Source organism: Podarcis erhardii (genome assembly GCF_964252035.2).
Source record: "Podarcis erhardii genome assembly, chromosome: 2".
Classification (NCBI taxonomy): Eukaryota; Metazoa; Chordata; class Lepidosauria; order Squamata; family Lacertidae; genus Podarcis; species Podarcis erhardii.
The window spans coordinates 120,592,551-120,607,544 of record NC_138498.1 but is presented as its reverse complement, the minus strand read 5'-3'; the positions used below and the strand labels follow the sequence as shown (position 1 = coordinate 120,607,544).

General features: G+C 47.3%; 1 protein-coding gene across 1 annotated transcript; it reads right to left on the bottom strand.

Moving 5' to 3' along the window:
• Positions 1-3,144: 3,144 nt before the first annotated feature.
• Positions 3,145-11,976, bottom strand: LOC309336716 (uncharacterized protein). Its single transcript, XM_081852930.1, has 4 exons — positions 11,896-11,976; positions 7,700-7,722; positions 6,851-6,969; positions 3,145-5,011 (listed from the first exon to the last, which is right to left on the bottom strand). Exons 1-4 carry the CDS (start codon positions 11,917-11,919, stop codon positions 3,261-3,263), a joined length of 1,917 nt encoding a protein of 638 aa, XP_081709056.1. The 5' UTR covers positions 11,920-11,976; the 3' UTR covers positions 3,145-3,260.
• Positions 11,977-14,994: the final 3,018 nt, after the last annotated feature.

Here is a 14,994-nt window from a genome sequence, read left to right as displayed (position 1 = left end):
GGGTTGCCAACTGACCGGGGAAACCAGCCGCGCTGGCTCTCAAGCCTTAAGGCAGGGGTCAGCAAACTTTTTCAGCAGGGGGCCTGTCCACTGCCCCTCAGACCTTGTGGGGGGGAGGCCGGACTATTTTTTGGAGAGAAAAAAATGAACGAATTCCTATGCCCCACAAATAACCCAGAGATGCATTTTAAATAAAAGCACACATTCTGCTCATGTAAAAACACCAGACAGGCCCCACAAATAACCCAGAGGTGCATTTTAAATAAAAGCACACATTCTATTTATGTAAAAAACACCAGGCAGACCCCACAAATACCCCAGAGATGCATTTTAAATAAAAGCACACATTCTGCTCATGTAGAAACATGCAGATTCCTGGAACACCCGCAAGCCGGATATAGAAAGCGATTGGGCCGGATCCGGCCCCCAGGCCTTAGTTTGCCTACCCATGCCTTAAGAAGAGGGGTGAAACTAGGCTTTCTTTCACCTGGGTCAAAAACTTGGTTTGGCACCCCCTCGCGCATTATTATTATTATTATTAGTGCTTTTTCTGAGGGTACACATACCCCCAAACATTTTGTGAATCTAAGTTTGGCCTCATTGAGGGGCAGAATTTCAATATGAGTAGGAAAATGAAAATACCCCTAAACATTATTCTGGGGGGGGGGGAGCACTGATTATTATTATTATTACTGTATTATTAACAACAATGGTGACAACAATGGCTGCGGACCCATCACAATTAAAGACATTAAAGTAGGTTGGCTACGTTTTCCTTCCAAATTACAGGAAGGGTTAAATGCGAAGTACATCAGCATCTCAATTCTTTCATTGCAGATATTTTATTTTCAGTATAAATAGGACTCTGTTTTTGTAGCCGATTGTATACAACGGCACCCTCTTTATTCACATGGTGTAAACATGTATGTCGTCCTCTAGATCCAAACACACACACACACAGAGAACATGTCTTATAATCAAACAATGCTCCAAATTGCTCATCTTGTTAATTCGCCATTTAAACGGTTCATCGTGACAACAGCTCCTGTTTCCAAAACGCACAGGAGGCGGTCTGATCTCTTCACCACTTTTCATTGACCTCCAAGATTTTGGTCCCTGCCAGATGGCTTCTACCAAGAGTTCGCCATGGTTCCCACTTATTAAAACGGATCGTACCCAGGCCAGTTACCTGTCAAAGCTCCCACTTGCCATGCTTAGAATCGCTTTCACAGAATTACGATTCCAGTGGACGCTACGGCAAAGTACATTGTGAAGAGAGGCTTTGTCTGTGTGGACAACCCTGCATGGAGGACCTGCAGTGCCCGTTACATATAGACCCAAGAGACCGATTCATAAAACCCGTTTCCGAATGGAACTCACTTGAATAGGGTGGAAAGGGTGAAATGGCTGCTGAGCGATACTGATGACTTTGCAACTTATAAAGTAGCCCTCTATGCGTTGGCAGCTAAGAAGATCAGGAGGAAAGAACGAGATAAAATAGCGGTCAACTGCAAAGGGGATTCGGATATTTAATTTTACTAGAGAATCTTCTGCTATTCTATTTTATGCAACAAACAATTTTAGTACAGTGGTACCTCGGGTTAAGAACTTAATTTGTTCTGGAGGTCTGTTCTTAATCTGAAGCACCACTTTAGCTAATGGGGCCTCCAGCTGCCGCTGCACCGCCAGACCACGATTTCTGTTCTCATCCTGAAGCAAAGTTCTTAACCTGAAGTACTATTTCTGGGTTAGCGGAATCTGTAACCTGAAGCGTCTGTAACCCAAGGTACCACTGTACTTGTGATCGTGGTTTATATTGTATGTGTGGTGCCTGATGATTTTTATGGTTATTGCTGTTTTTCCTTTTGTTATTTTTCTGAATGATGCCATGGCCTATGGCTAGTGCAATAAAAGTCTATGATGATGATGTATGTATATATGTATGTATGTATATATGTATGTATGCATATGTTTTCCAGCAAGAATTAAAAAATAAACTGTGCCTACACAAACAGCGGGACGCAGGTGGCGCTGTGGGTTAAACCACAGAGCCTAGGACTTGCCGATCAGGTCAGCGGTTCGAATACCCGCAACGGGGTGCGTTCCAGTTGCTTGGCCCCTGCTCCTGCCAACCTAGCAGTTTGAAAGCACGTCAAAGTGCAAGTAGATAAATAGGTACCACTCTGGCAGGAAGGTAAACGGCGTTTCTGTGCGCTGCTCTGGTTCTCCAGAAGTGGCTTAGTCATGCTGGCCACATGACCCGGAAGCTGTATGCCGGCTCCCTCGGCCAATAAAGCGAGATGAGCGCCGCAACCCTAGAGTCGTCCACAACTGGACCTAATGGTCAGGGGTCCCTTTACCTTTACATAAACAGCACTCTTTATTTTCTGTTAAAACATCCTTCTAGACTTTTCAATAAACTTTTAAAGGTGGCTAACAAACAAAAAAAAGATGCACAATCCTTTTCTGTTTTGACTGCTCCGGGCCTTTTTGCCTTCTTAAGAAACATGATGTAGAAATGCTGAAACAGGGGGCAGAGGATGGATTTTTGGTTTTGCATTTTGTCCTCGCTTACCCAGCTTTGGGAAAGTAGTGTGAGGGTGGATGGGGGGTGTCAAATGATGCTGAGGGCAGCCAAAAAAGGCCTTGTGCATTGGCCTCCCTGTTCTAGCTCCATACAAGATCCTAATACAGTGGTGCCCCGCAAGACGAATGCCTCGCAAGACGGAAAACCCGCTAGACGAAAGGGTTTTCCATTTTGGAGGCGCTTCGCAAAACGAATTTCCCTATGGGGTTGCTTTGCAAGACGAAAATGTCTTGCGAGTTCCCGCAGGTTGTTTTCCGCTTTTTTGCCCTTTTCCTAAGCCACTAAGCCGCTTCTCAGCTGATCGCTAAAAGCCGCTAGACCACTAATAGCGCTAATCCGCTAAGCTGTCAATGGGCTTGCTTCGCAAGACGAAAAAAACGCTAGACGAAGAGAATCGCGGAACGGATTCTTTTCATCTTGCGAGGCACCACTGTAAAAAGACCTGGCTCATCTCTCCAGCCCCTTAAAAAAATATTAAGCCCTGTTTCCACACCTTTATTTGATGTCTAGAACCCGACAGGAATTTACATCTGATATAATGTCTCCGGCAAGGCAGATACGGAACCAAAGAAACGTGGATTTTTATTTTGCAAAACACAGGAGAGCAGTGTACAAGAGCCACCGCTGGCAACCTCCCATCAGCTCTGCCACTACGCTTTTCTCAGTCAATTTGTCAATCCCAGCCTACATAGTTTATCTGGTACTTGATGGCCTGGGAGTCACGATGAACTTTGCTGTCGTCTGTTTTTGCATTTATAGCCTCTAGGTGGCTAGTTTTATGGTGCTCCACAAAATGCGGCCTCGTATAGAAGCTCTCGCCGCAATACATGCATTTATACGGTTTCTCCCCCGTGTGGGTTTTCTGATGAGCGATAAGGTTCGAACTCAGGTTGAACCTTTTCCCGCACTCGGAGCACTGGTAGGGTTTCTCTCCCGTGTGGGTCCGTTGGTGTCGAATCAAGGCGGAGCTGCAGGTGAAACACTTGCTGCAGTCCGAGCATTGGAAGGGCTTTTCGCCCGTGTGCGTCCGCTGGTGAACGTTGAGCTGCGAACTCACGCTGAAAAACTTGCCGCAGTCCCGGCACTGGTAGGGCTTCTCGCCCGTGTGGGTTCTCTGGTGAGTGATAAGGTTTGAGTTCAGAGTGAAGCTCTTCCCGCAGTCGGCGCAGTTGTACGGCTTCTCTCCGGTGTGGATTCTCTGATGTCGGAGGAAGCTGGAGCTGCAGGAAAAGCTCTTCCCGCACTCGGCGCAGTCGTACGGCTTCTCGCCTCGGTGCAGTTTCTTGTGTGCGTTGAGGCTGGATTTCAAGTAGACGCTCGTGGGGCAGTCCCCGCACTTGTACAGTTTCTTTCCCGTGTGGATTTTCTCGTGGGCGTTCAGGCTTGATCGCACGCTGAAGCTTTTCCCACAAGCCGAGCACTCAAAGGGCTTCTCTCCGGTATGTGTCCTCTGATGCACACTGAGCTGGGAGCTGACGCTAAAGGTTTTGCCACAATCCGAGCATTCATAGGGTTTCTCGCCCGTGTGAGTCCTTTGGTGACGGTTGAGGCTTGAGCTGCAGCCGAAGCTTTTCCCACAGTCCGAGCAGTCGTACGGCTTGTCCTCCGTGTGGATCCTCTGGTGCCGGATAAGGCTGGAGCTGCAGTTGAAACTCCTGCCGCAGTTCGCGCACTGATAAGGTTTCTCCCCCGTGTGGATTCTCTCATGAGCGATAAGGTTCGAGCTCTGGCTGAAGCCTTTCCCGCAAGCCGAGCAGGTGTAGGGCTTTTCTCCCTTGTGGGTCCTCACGTGCGGAATGAGGGCGGACTTCTGGCTGAAGCTTTTCCCACAGTCGGAGCACTTGTATGGCTTCTCGCCCGTGTGGATCCTCTCGTGGGCGACCAGGCTTGATTTTAAACTGAAGCTCCTACCGCACTCGGAGCACTCGTATGGCTTCTCCTCTGTGTGGATCCTCTCGTGGGCGACGAGGCTCGAGGTCTGGCTGAAGCTTCTCCCACACACCGAACACTCGTACGGTTTCTCCTCGGTGTGGATTCTCTCGTGAGCGACGAGGGTCGATTTCTTACCAAAGCTCTTCCCACAGCTCGGACACTTGTGGGGCTTCTCGCCAGTGTGGATTCTCTCATGAGCGATAAGGTTCGAGCTGTTGCTGAAGCTCTTCCCACACTTGCTACATGCCAGTTGCCTCTTGTTGGCGCCGACTTTGTTGCCCGCTGCACGAAGGACCGACTTGTTTTGGCCTCTACCTGGAGGTGTCCCCTTTTGCTTTTGCTCGTTTTCCAAAGTCACGTCCTGTCGAGGAGCCGGGAAAATGGTGTTACTGGCTTTTCCTAACAATCTCCCGGGTATATCTAATTGTTCAGAACTGTCAGCACCGCGAGTTGTTTCGTCGCCGTTCTCCTTCTCAGTTGTCAACCCTTGACCTATCAAAAAAGGGAGAGAATAAAATTAGCACTATTAGCAGCCAGTTTGGTAATACAGTGGTACCTCGGGTTACAGACGCATCAGGTTACATACACTTCAGCTTACAGACTCCGCTAACCCAGAAATATTACCTCGGGTTAAGAACTTTGCTTCAGGATGAGAACAGAAATCGTGCTCCGGCAGCGCAGCGGCAGTGGGAGGCCCCATTAGCTAAAGTGGTGCTTTAGGTTAAGAACAGTTTCAGGTTAAGAACGGACCTCTGGAACGAATTAAGTTCTTAACCTGAGGTACCACTGTAGCCCAGTGCTGGAAATCATCAAAGGTTTCTTTGCAAGAAGCACCGTTAACTCATGAATGAAAAAATGCTTTATTTGAACATCTAGTCAGACATACATGTGCAGTGAACTCTCCTTCATTGGAGGTTTTGAAGCAGAAGTTGGATGGTCCTCCGTCATGGATAATAATAATAATAATAATAATAATAATATATTTATATCCCCCCACTCTTGGCGGCTCCCAACAAAATATTAAAAATACTATAAAACATCAAACATTAAAAACTTCCCTAAACAGAGTTGCCTTCGGATGTCTTCTAAAAGTCAGATAGATGTTTATTTCCTTGACATCTGGTGGGAGGGCGTTCCACAGGGCGGGTGCCACCACCGAGAAGGCCCTCTGCCTGGTTCGCTGTAACTTCACTTCTCGCAGCGAAGGAACCGCCAGAAGGCCCTCGGAGCTGGACCTCAATGTCTGGGCTGAATGGTGGGGGTGGAGATGCTACTATAGGTAAACTGGGCCGAGTCCGTTTAGGGCTTTAGTTGAGATTCCTGCATTATAGGCGGTTGGACTAGGTGACCCTCAGTGTCCCTTCTATGATTCCATGTCCATTTAAAAAACAAAAGAGACTCTGCAAATTAGGGACAGTGTGACCAAACGCAGATAAACAGCCTCAGATATTAATTTAATGTATTCAGCAATATATATATATATATATATCCCTCAATTGTAGCCTCTAAGCCACTTACAAGAAATATTAAGATTATCAACAGAAGATTTAAAAATAATTAAACTTATCAGGAAAAGAGATTAAGACATGTCAACATCTATGTGTCTAGATAGGCTTGCCTAAAGATAAATATTTTAAGTTGAAAACAGTTCAGTGAAGGCGGCTGCCTAACATCAATAGGCAGGGAGTTCCAAAGTCTAAATGTTACCACGGAAAAAGACAAATTTCTTACAAGTGCAGAATGATCCTGGGATCCTGCAAGTTAAAGTGGGTCTCACACACAGGGGTGACATTTTTATATATATTTTAAAAAAATTACATATACATACAGTGGTACCTCGGTTTTTGAACGTCTCTGTTGACGAACAATTCGGTTTTCGAACACGCCTCACAAGTCAAACATGCCACAAAGCTTCCGCTGAGTGCAAGATCCTGAGGCCTAGCTGCCGGCTGTTGAGTTTTTGGTTTTCGAACGTCTCAGAACTCGAACGGTCTTCCGGAACAGATTACGTTCGAAAACCGAGGTACCACTGTATATGTACGTACAGTGGTACCTTGGGTTAAGTACTTAATTCGTTCCGGAGGTCCATACTTAACCTGAAACTGTTCTTAACCTGAAGCTCCACTTTAGCTGATGGGGCCTCCCACTGCTGCTGTGCCGCTGGAGCACGATTTCTGTTCTCATCCTGAAGCAATGTTCTTAACCTGAGGTAATATTTCTGTGTTAGCGGAGTCTGTAACCTGAAGCGTATGTAACCCGAGGTACCTCCACCCACCCCAATCCACTTTTGCACCATGGCTGGAGCAGAATCAAGGAAGACTCATATTCAACCTTTGCATTCAAGGAGCTCCTCCTGAAAGGCGGACTTTTCCTCCAAATGAGCACTGGCTCCCTGTTTTGACTCCACCAGAAATGGTTTGGTTTTGGCGGGAAGCTTGATGCCTTCCTTGCTGGAGAAAAGAGACAGAGAAGGAAGTTCAAGGCAGGCATAATAATAATAATTTATTTATATTCCACCCATCTGGCTGGGTTTCCCAGTCACTCTGGGCACCTTCCAGCAAAATATTAAAATAGAATAATTCATCAAGTATTAAAAGCTTCCCTAAGCAGGGCTGCCTTCAGATGTCTTCTAAAAGTCAGATAGTTGTTTATTTCTTTGACGTCTGGTGGGAGGGCGTTCCACAGGGCAGCTGCTACCACCGAGAAGGCCCTTTGCCTGGTTCCAGGGCAGGCGCCACCACTGAGAAGGCCCTTTGCCTGGTTCCAGGGCAGGCGCCACCACCAAGAAGGCCCTTTGCCTGGTTCCAGGGCAGGTGCTACCACCGAGAAGGCCCTTTGCCTGGTTCCAGGGCAGGTGCTACCACCGAGAAGGCCCTTTGCCTGGTTCCAGGGCAGGCGCCACCACCGAGAAGGCCCTTTGCCTGGTTCCAGGGCAGGTGCTACCACCGAGAAGGCCCTTTGCCTGGTTCCAGGACAGGTGCTACCACCGATAAGGCCCTTTGCCTGGTTCCAGGGCAGGCACCACCACCGAGAAGGCCCTCTGCCTGGTTCCAGGCAGCATCAGATACAAGACGTGTCCCTATCCCATGGTCTGACCACCCCACATTTGAGGCCCCTTTCCAGCTCCGCTGAAGGTGAAACCCACAAGAAGGATCCCCTGTACCCATAATTCAAGCTCACCTGTCTCCCAGAGTCTCAACAACCTGGAAAAAACAAAAAAGCAGTTAGCAGGCTTACTGGTGACTACGAAGGGGGAAGGGGGGGTTACTGGTTTGTGGCGGGTAGTGATGTTAAATTCTCGAGAATAATGTTTTGGAGAATGTTCTTGATTAATGAGGTGTGTGACACAGAATTCACAGTTTGTGGAGAATATTCTCACCTCACATCATTAGTGGGGGGCTTTTTGGTTTTCGTTTTTATGATGTATTTTGTGTTTTTGTGTTGTGAACTGCCCTTAGAGCTACGGATGGAAAAGAGGTATACAAAATTTAATAAACAATAAAACAATTAATTTAAAAGTCAGGATACGTTTTGAAGGCACTTCCAGGAGATAATTTATAGGCAGAACTGCTCACTTTGCTGCTTGTGGATATTTTAAAGGCTGCAAATATTTATTTATGAAAGTATTTCTGCACTGTTCCATCTATATATACATACATACACATATATATATATATATATATATATATATATATATATATATATATATGCTTTCGTAGATTTTCACGGGTACAGGAATGCAGGTTTTGGTGTCCTCGGGTGTCTTCCCGTGTAAAAGTTGGGGTGTCTAGGCGACGTTTCGACGAGGTCTCACTCGTCATCTTCAGGCTGGTGCTTTCGGCTTCTTGTTACTGGAACAGAGCAGGATCTCAGTGTTTGAGTTCCTATAAATACTGTAGAGGGGGTGTGGTGTATAGCCTCCAATGTTCTGGGCAGAGAGGAAGTTCCCAGGCTAGTGTGCCTTTTCTTCTTTTGTTCCTTAATTACTTGAGAGATATCTTGAGTGATTTCTTGAGTGATATCCTGAGTACCACTTAGGTGGGTCATTAGGTGTGGATTAGTTGTTAAAGTCTTTGTGTCTTGACCTCTTGAACTTTGTGAAGAGTTTTCCTGAGAAGATGGCTGTACTGTACTTAGTTGTGCTCTGGCTTGGCTTCGTGTATAGGGGCGAGCTGTGGTTTTGTGGCTTGTGTCAGCCAGGTCTGTGTAGGGATTGCAGGGGGGTGCAGCATCCGGAGGTGCCACCATGGATTGGCTACTGGATGGTGTCTGTAATTCATCTGTGGAGAGGGTCTGGGTTTGGGTCTGGTGTGGTTGATTGGTGTTGGCGTTCTGTGTGCCTCTGGATCTGGTGTCAGTTTTTGTGGGGAGGGCTAATTTCCAGATGTCTGGCAAGCGGGATGTGTCGTCACGCTTGTTCATGTTGTGAGGGTGTTTCTCTATCTCGATGGCTTCCATGATTATTCTCTTGTGGTGATGTTCCGTGTTAAAGAGCAATTTGGAATCTGCAAAATTAATTTCGTGTCCTGTTTCTTTCATGTGTTGGAAAAGAGAGGAAGTTTTTTCTTCTTTTTTGACCCCCCAAAAACCAAGACACAGAAGAAAACAATGGCATGGCCCTCCTTCCTTATATCAAGGGCACTACAGATAAAATTAGCAAAATCCTCCATAAACACAATATCAAAACAGCCTTTTGCACCAACCAAAAAATAGCCAATATCCTCAGAAACCCCAAGGATAAAATCCAGTTGGAAAACCAAGGGATCTATGAAATACCCTGCAAAGTCTGCCCAGCCACGTACATTGGACAAACAAACAGACGAATAAATGCACGTATCGCAGAACACAAGAATGCCGTCAAAAAAGAAGAAAAAACTTCCTCTCTTTTCCAACACATGAAAGAAACAGGACACGAAATTAATTTTGCAGATTCCAAATTGCTCTTTAACACGGAACATCACCACAAGAGAATAATCATGGAAGCCATCGAGATAGAGAAACACCCTCACAACATGAACAAGCGTGACGACACATCCCGCTTGCCAGACATCTGGAAATTAGCCCTCCCCACAAAAACTGACACCAGATCCAGAGGCACACAGAACGCCAACACCAATCAACCACACCAGACCCAAACCCAGACCCTCTCCACAGATGAATTACAGACACCATCCAGTAGCCAATCCATGGTGGCACCTCCGGATGCTGCACCCCCCTGCAATCCCTACACAGACCTGGCTGACACAAGCCACAAAACCACAGCTCGCCCCTATACACGAAGCCAAGCCAGAGCACAACTAAGTACAGTACAGCCATCTTCTCAGGAAAACTCTTCACAAAGTTCAAGAGGTCAAGACACAAAGACTTTAACAACTAATCCACACCTAATGACCCACCTAAGTGGTACTCAGGATATCACTCAAGAAATCACTCAAGATATCTCTCAAGTAATTAAGGAACAAAAGAAGAAAAGGCACACTAGCCTGGGAACTTCCTCTCTGCCCAGAACATTGGAGGCTATACACCACACCCCCTCTACAGTATTTATAGGAACTCAAACACTGAGATCCTGCTCTGTTCCAGTAACAAGAAGCCGAAAGCACCAGCCTGAAGATGACGAGTGAGACCTCGTCGAAACGTCGCCTAGACACCCCAACTTTTACACGGGAAGACACCCGAGGACACCAAAACCTGCATATATATATATATATATATATATATATATATATATATATATATATATTTGTGTGTGCTCGTGTGTCTGTTTGTATCTATATATCTCAGGGCAGCGCACAACATTAAAATACAAAACACAATTAAAAGAATCCTTAAGGTGACAGGCTAATCCGTTGTTTTCTTTTTAAGTAGAAAATATAATCAGCAAGAAGTCCAGCTGGCAATAAAAATGTCTTTGAGAGACTCCTGAAAATCAAAAGTGAGGAGGCTTTTGCCAAATCTCTACTGGGAAAGCAGTTACATAGCAGGCGATTGTGTACCCTAAATGCCCAACTTCTACCAGAGGCAAGGTGGACCTCTTTAAAACAAGGACCAATTAAAAGCACCTCTTCAGGTGATCTTCATAAACAAGCTGGATTTTAAGGGCTCGGGGGTCCTATAGCACATGATTGTTGTTGTTGTTGTTGTTGTTGTTGTTGTTGTTGTTGTTGTTACTACTACAGTGGTGCCCCGCAAGACGAATGCCTCGCAAGATGGAAAACCCGCTAGACGAAAGGGTTTTCCGTTTTGGAGGCGCTTTGCAAAACGAATTTCCCTATGGGCTTGCTTCGCAAGACAAAAATGTCTTGCGAGTTCCTGCGGGTTTTTTCCTCCCCCCCCCTTTTCCTAAGCCCTAAGCCGCTTATCAGCTGATCCGCTAAAAGCCGCTAAACCGCTAATAGCGCTAATCCACTAAGCTGTCAATGGGCTTGCTTCGCAAGACGAAAAAACCGCTATACGAAGAGCCTCACGGAACGGATTAATTTCGTCTTGCGAGGCACCACTGTATTTGCACCTTTCCTTAAAGGACCTCTTGGTGGCATTCACAGTTCCCCCTGTTATCAACAACGCAGTGAAGTGGGTTAGACTGGGAGACAAAGGCCACCTGGTGAGCTTCACAGCTGAGTGGGGATTCGAGCTCTCATCTCCAGGGTCTTAGTCCAACACCCTAACCACTGCACCACGCTGCCTTCCTTCACTGATTCACCAGTGAGTTTTCCTGTCTCTTCCACCTTATGCAATGTTGCAAAAACCGAACGGCGCTTTGCAGGCTGCAAAAAAGGCGTCATTCGCCTTTGCAGAAAAACCGGTTGAGAGAAGGTGTACTTAAAGAGTGCCGGACTAGGGTTTGGGAGGCCAGGGTTCAAATCCCCGCTCAGCGATCACGGGGCAATCTTGGGCCAGTCTCTATACCTCACCTACCTCACAAGGTTGTTGTGGGGTTTAAATGAGGGTGGTGGGGAACCAGAGACGTTGCCTTGAGCTCCATGGAGCAAAAGATGGGAAATAAATGCAATAATATACAGTGGTACCTCTGGTTATATACTTAAATCGTTCAGGAGGTCCATTCTTAACCTGAAACTGTTCTTAACCTGAAACACCACTTTAGCTAATGGGGCCTCCTGCTGCCGCCGCACTGCTGGAGCACGATTTCTGTTCTCATCCTGAAGCAAAGTTCTTAACCCAAGGTACTATTTCTGGGTTAGTGGAGTCTGTAACCTGAAGCGTATGTAACCTGAAGCGTATGTAACCCGAGGTACCACTGTATAGATATGTTTTTAAAAGCAGGAACTGACCCTGTTATACACAGGCTAGACTAGAAGCTGAGGTTTGAGGGATTATCGGGGCACGAACCGCAAACCACCCACAAAATCCGTTACCTGGCTCAGCTGGGTGCCATCCATTCCTCCAGTTCCTCTCCTTCCCTGGACAGTTTGACTCAGCAGAGGTGAGATGCTAAGCAGGTGTGGAGAAAAAGAGAAATAAATCAGAGGCAGGGGAAATTCTGCAGAGAGAGAACAACAGGTTCTCTGGAGTAGGCAGTGGCTGCAATTATCTGCACGCCAGACTGAGCAAGGGCAGTGGCTCAGGGGCCGAGCATCAGAAGCTCACTGAATCATAGAGTTGTGGAGCTGGAAGGGACCCGAGGGTCATCTAGTCCAACCCCCCGCAATGTAGGAATCTCAGCTCAAGCATCTAAAAGCCCTGAATTCAATTCCTGGCATCTCTGGGGTAGGACTGGGAATGTCTCAAACCCTGCAGACTGCTGCTGCTGCCAGTCAGTGAATACAAGAGCTGACTTGACAGAAGGCCTTATGAGGAGCAGTCGAAGGAGCTGGGTATGTTTAGCCTGGGGAAGAAGAGACTGAGAGGAGATACGAGAGCCACCGTCAAATATCTGAAGCGCTGTCACATGGAAGAGGGAGCATGCTTGTTTTCTCCTGCCCTGGAGGGTAAGACTTGAACCAAGTGCTTCAAACTACAAGAGAAGAGATTCCTACTCAACATATAGAATAACTTTCTGACAGTAAGAGCTGTTTGACCCAGAAGGGAGGTTTTGCACTTGGTGATCCTCGGAGATCCCTTCCAAGTCTACGATCCTTTTTTTTAAAAAAAATTGCATTTTATTTATTTGTTAACATTCTTATATATTGGTAAACGTTGTCATATCACATTACAGGACTTACTATAATTTCCAACATGTATACAAAAACGATATACAAATTTTATATACCTAGAAAAGAAATTTTCTTTCCAACTCTACGATCCTAGGGTTCTCCGGGGATTTCAAGCCCCACTGAAGCCAACGGGGCTTCCTCGGGAGTAGGCGCGCCTAGACCTCCCGACAGGTGGGCAGGCGGATGGAAAAGGCGCACCAAGCAGCTATTTTGGAGATGCTTAGGGGTGCGCGCGCGCGCGTGTGGTACCCTGCTTTCTCCGGGCGCCCTGTTGATGTTAGGGGCGGCGATGATCCGGATCAGGCGCCTCTTTCTTTGCAAAGCAGCTGCAGGGCTTGAGCTGTCGTCGGGCAAAGGCGAGTCTCCCGTCCAGGCTCCAAGCGCTCCAAGCTCCAAGCTCCAAGCGCGCAGGAGGCTCCTCCGCCGATCCCGGTGCACATCTGGGGGTGCTGGGTGGGTGGGTGCCTCTCCCCCCCACCCCAAGGCTTCAGAGACACCCCCGGATGCTAAATCCGCCGCTTGGCAAGAAGCTCAGCCCCTTCCGTCCGACCTCCATCCCTCCCTCCGGAGCCGGACGAGACGAGACGCGCGCGCCCTGCGCTCCTCGCCCTCTGCTGGTCGCTGCTGGCCGGAGGCGGGGGTTTCCATCTCCCCAAAAAGGTATTCCTGAGCCCGTGCAGAGTGCCTTCCTGCAAAGAGTAATGCAGCCCCCCGCTTTTTGTCTGGGCGACTCAACAAACAAAAAAGCTACGGACGGAGGATCTCTTTCTCTTTCTAGATTTTCATTTATATTTTTCACCATTGCAGTTTTCGACATTGCATTGCATTACATTCAAGAGGAATCATAGAATCCTAGAGTTGGAAGAGACCACAAGGGCCTTCGAGTCCAACCCCCTGCCAAGCAGGAAACACCATCAGAGCACTCCTGACATATGGTTGTCAAGCCTCTGCTTAAAGACCTCCAAAGAAGGAGACTCCACCACACTCCTGGGCAGCAAATTCCACTGTCCAACAGCTCTTACTGTCAGGAAGTTCTTCCTAATGTTTAGGTGGAATCTTCTTTCTTGTAGTTTGGAACCATTGCTCCGTGTCCGCTTCTCTGGAGCAGCAGAAAACAACCTTTCTCCCTCCTCTATGTGACATCCTTTTATATATTTGAACATGGCTATCATATCACCCCTTAACCTCCTCTTCTCCAGGCTAAACATGCCCAGCTCCCTTAGCCGTTCCTCATAAGGCATCGTTTCCAGGCCTTTGACCATTTGGGTTGCCCTCCTCTGGACACGTTCCAGTTTGTCCGTGTCCTTCTTGAACTGTGGTGCCCAGAACTGGACACAGTACTCCAGGTGAGGTCTGACCAGAGCAGAATACAGTGGCACTATTACTTCCCTTGATCTAGATGCAATACTCCTATTGATGCAGCCCAGAATTGCATTGGCTTTTTTAGCTGCCGCGTCACACTGTTGGCTCATGTCAAGTTTGTGGTCAACCAAGACTCCTAGATCCTTTTCACATGTACTGGTCTCAAGCCAGGTGTCACCCATCTTGTATTTGTGCCTCTCATATTTTTTTGCCCAAGTGCAATCCTTTACATTTCTCCCTGTTAAAATTCATCTTGTTTGTTTTGGCCCAGTTCTCTAATCTGTGAAGGTCGTTTTGAAGTGTGATCCTGTCCTCTGGGGTGTTAGCCACCCCTCCCAGTTTGGTGTCATCTGCAAATTTGATCAGGATGCCCTTGAGTCCATCATCCAAGTCGTTGATAAAGATGTTGAATAAGATCGGGCCCAAGACAGAACCCTGTGGCACCCCACTAGTCACTCTTCTCCAGGATGAAGAGGAACCATTGATGAGCACACTTTGGGTTTGGTCAGTCAGCCAGTTACAAATCCACTGAACATTGACTTCACTGCATATTCTAATCATTCTATATTTTCCCTTTCTTGTTTCTTGTTTGTTTATCGTTTGTTTCCCTTTCTTGATTCTCGTTTTAAACTCCGTTATAGTGCTGGGTTGGAGGGAACCAGGGAACAGGGAACCAGGTGGTTGGAGGATGGATGGCGGCTAATGGATTGAGGTTGAATCCTGACAAAACAGAAGTACTGTTCTTGGGGGAGAGGGGGCGGGCAGGTGTGGGGGACTCCCTGGTCCTGAATGGGGTAACTGTGCCCCTGAATGATCAGGTGCGCAGCCTGGGAGTCATTTTGGACTCACAGCTGTCCATGGAGGCGCAGGTCAAATCCGTGTCCAGGGCAGCTGTTTACCAGCTCCATCTGGGACGCAGGCTGAGACCCTCCCTGCCTG

What these genes read in the sequence shown, in the direction of transcription:
- LOC309336716 (XM_081852930.1), bottom strand. Translation starts at nt 11,919, where the DNA reads ATGGATGGCACCCAGCTGAGCCAG. An exon ending in GTTGAGACTCTGGGAGACAG is followed by an intron (nt 6,970 to 7,699) that starts GTGAGCTTGAAT and finishes TCTTTTCTCCAG; the next exon opens with CAAGGAAGGCATCAAGCTTC. An exon ending in GGAGCTCCTTGAATGCAAAG is followed by an intron (nt 5,012 to 6,850) that starts GTTGAATATGAG and finishes CTTTTTTGATAG; the next exon opens with GTCAAGGGTTGACAACTGAG.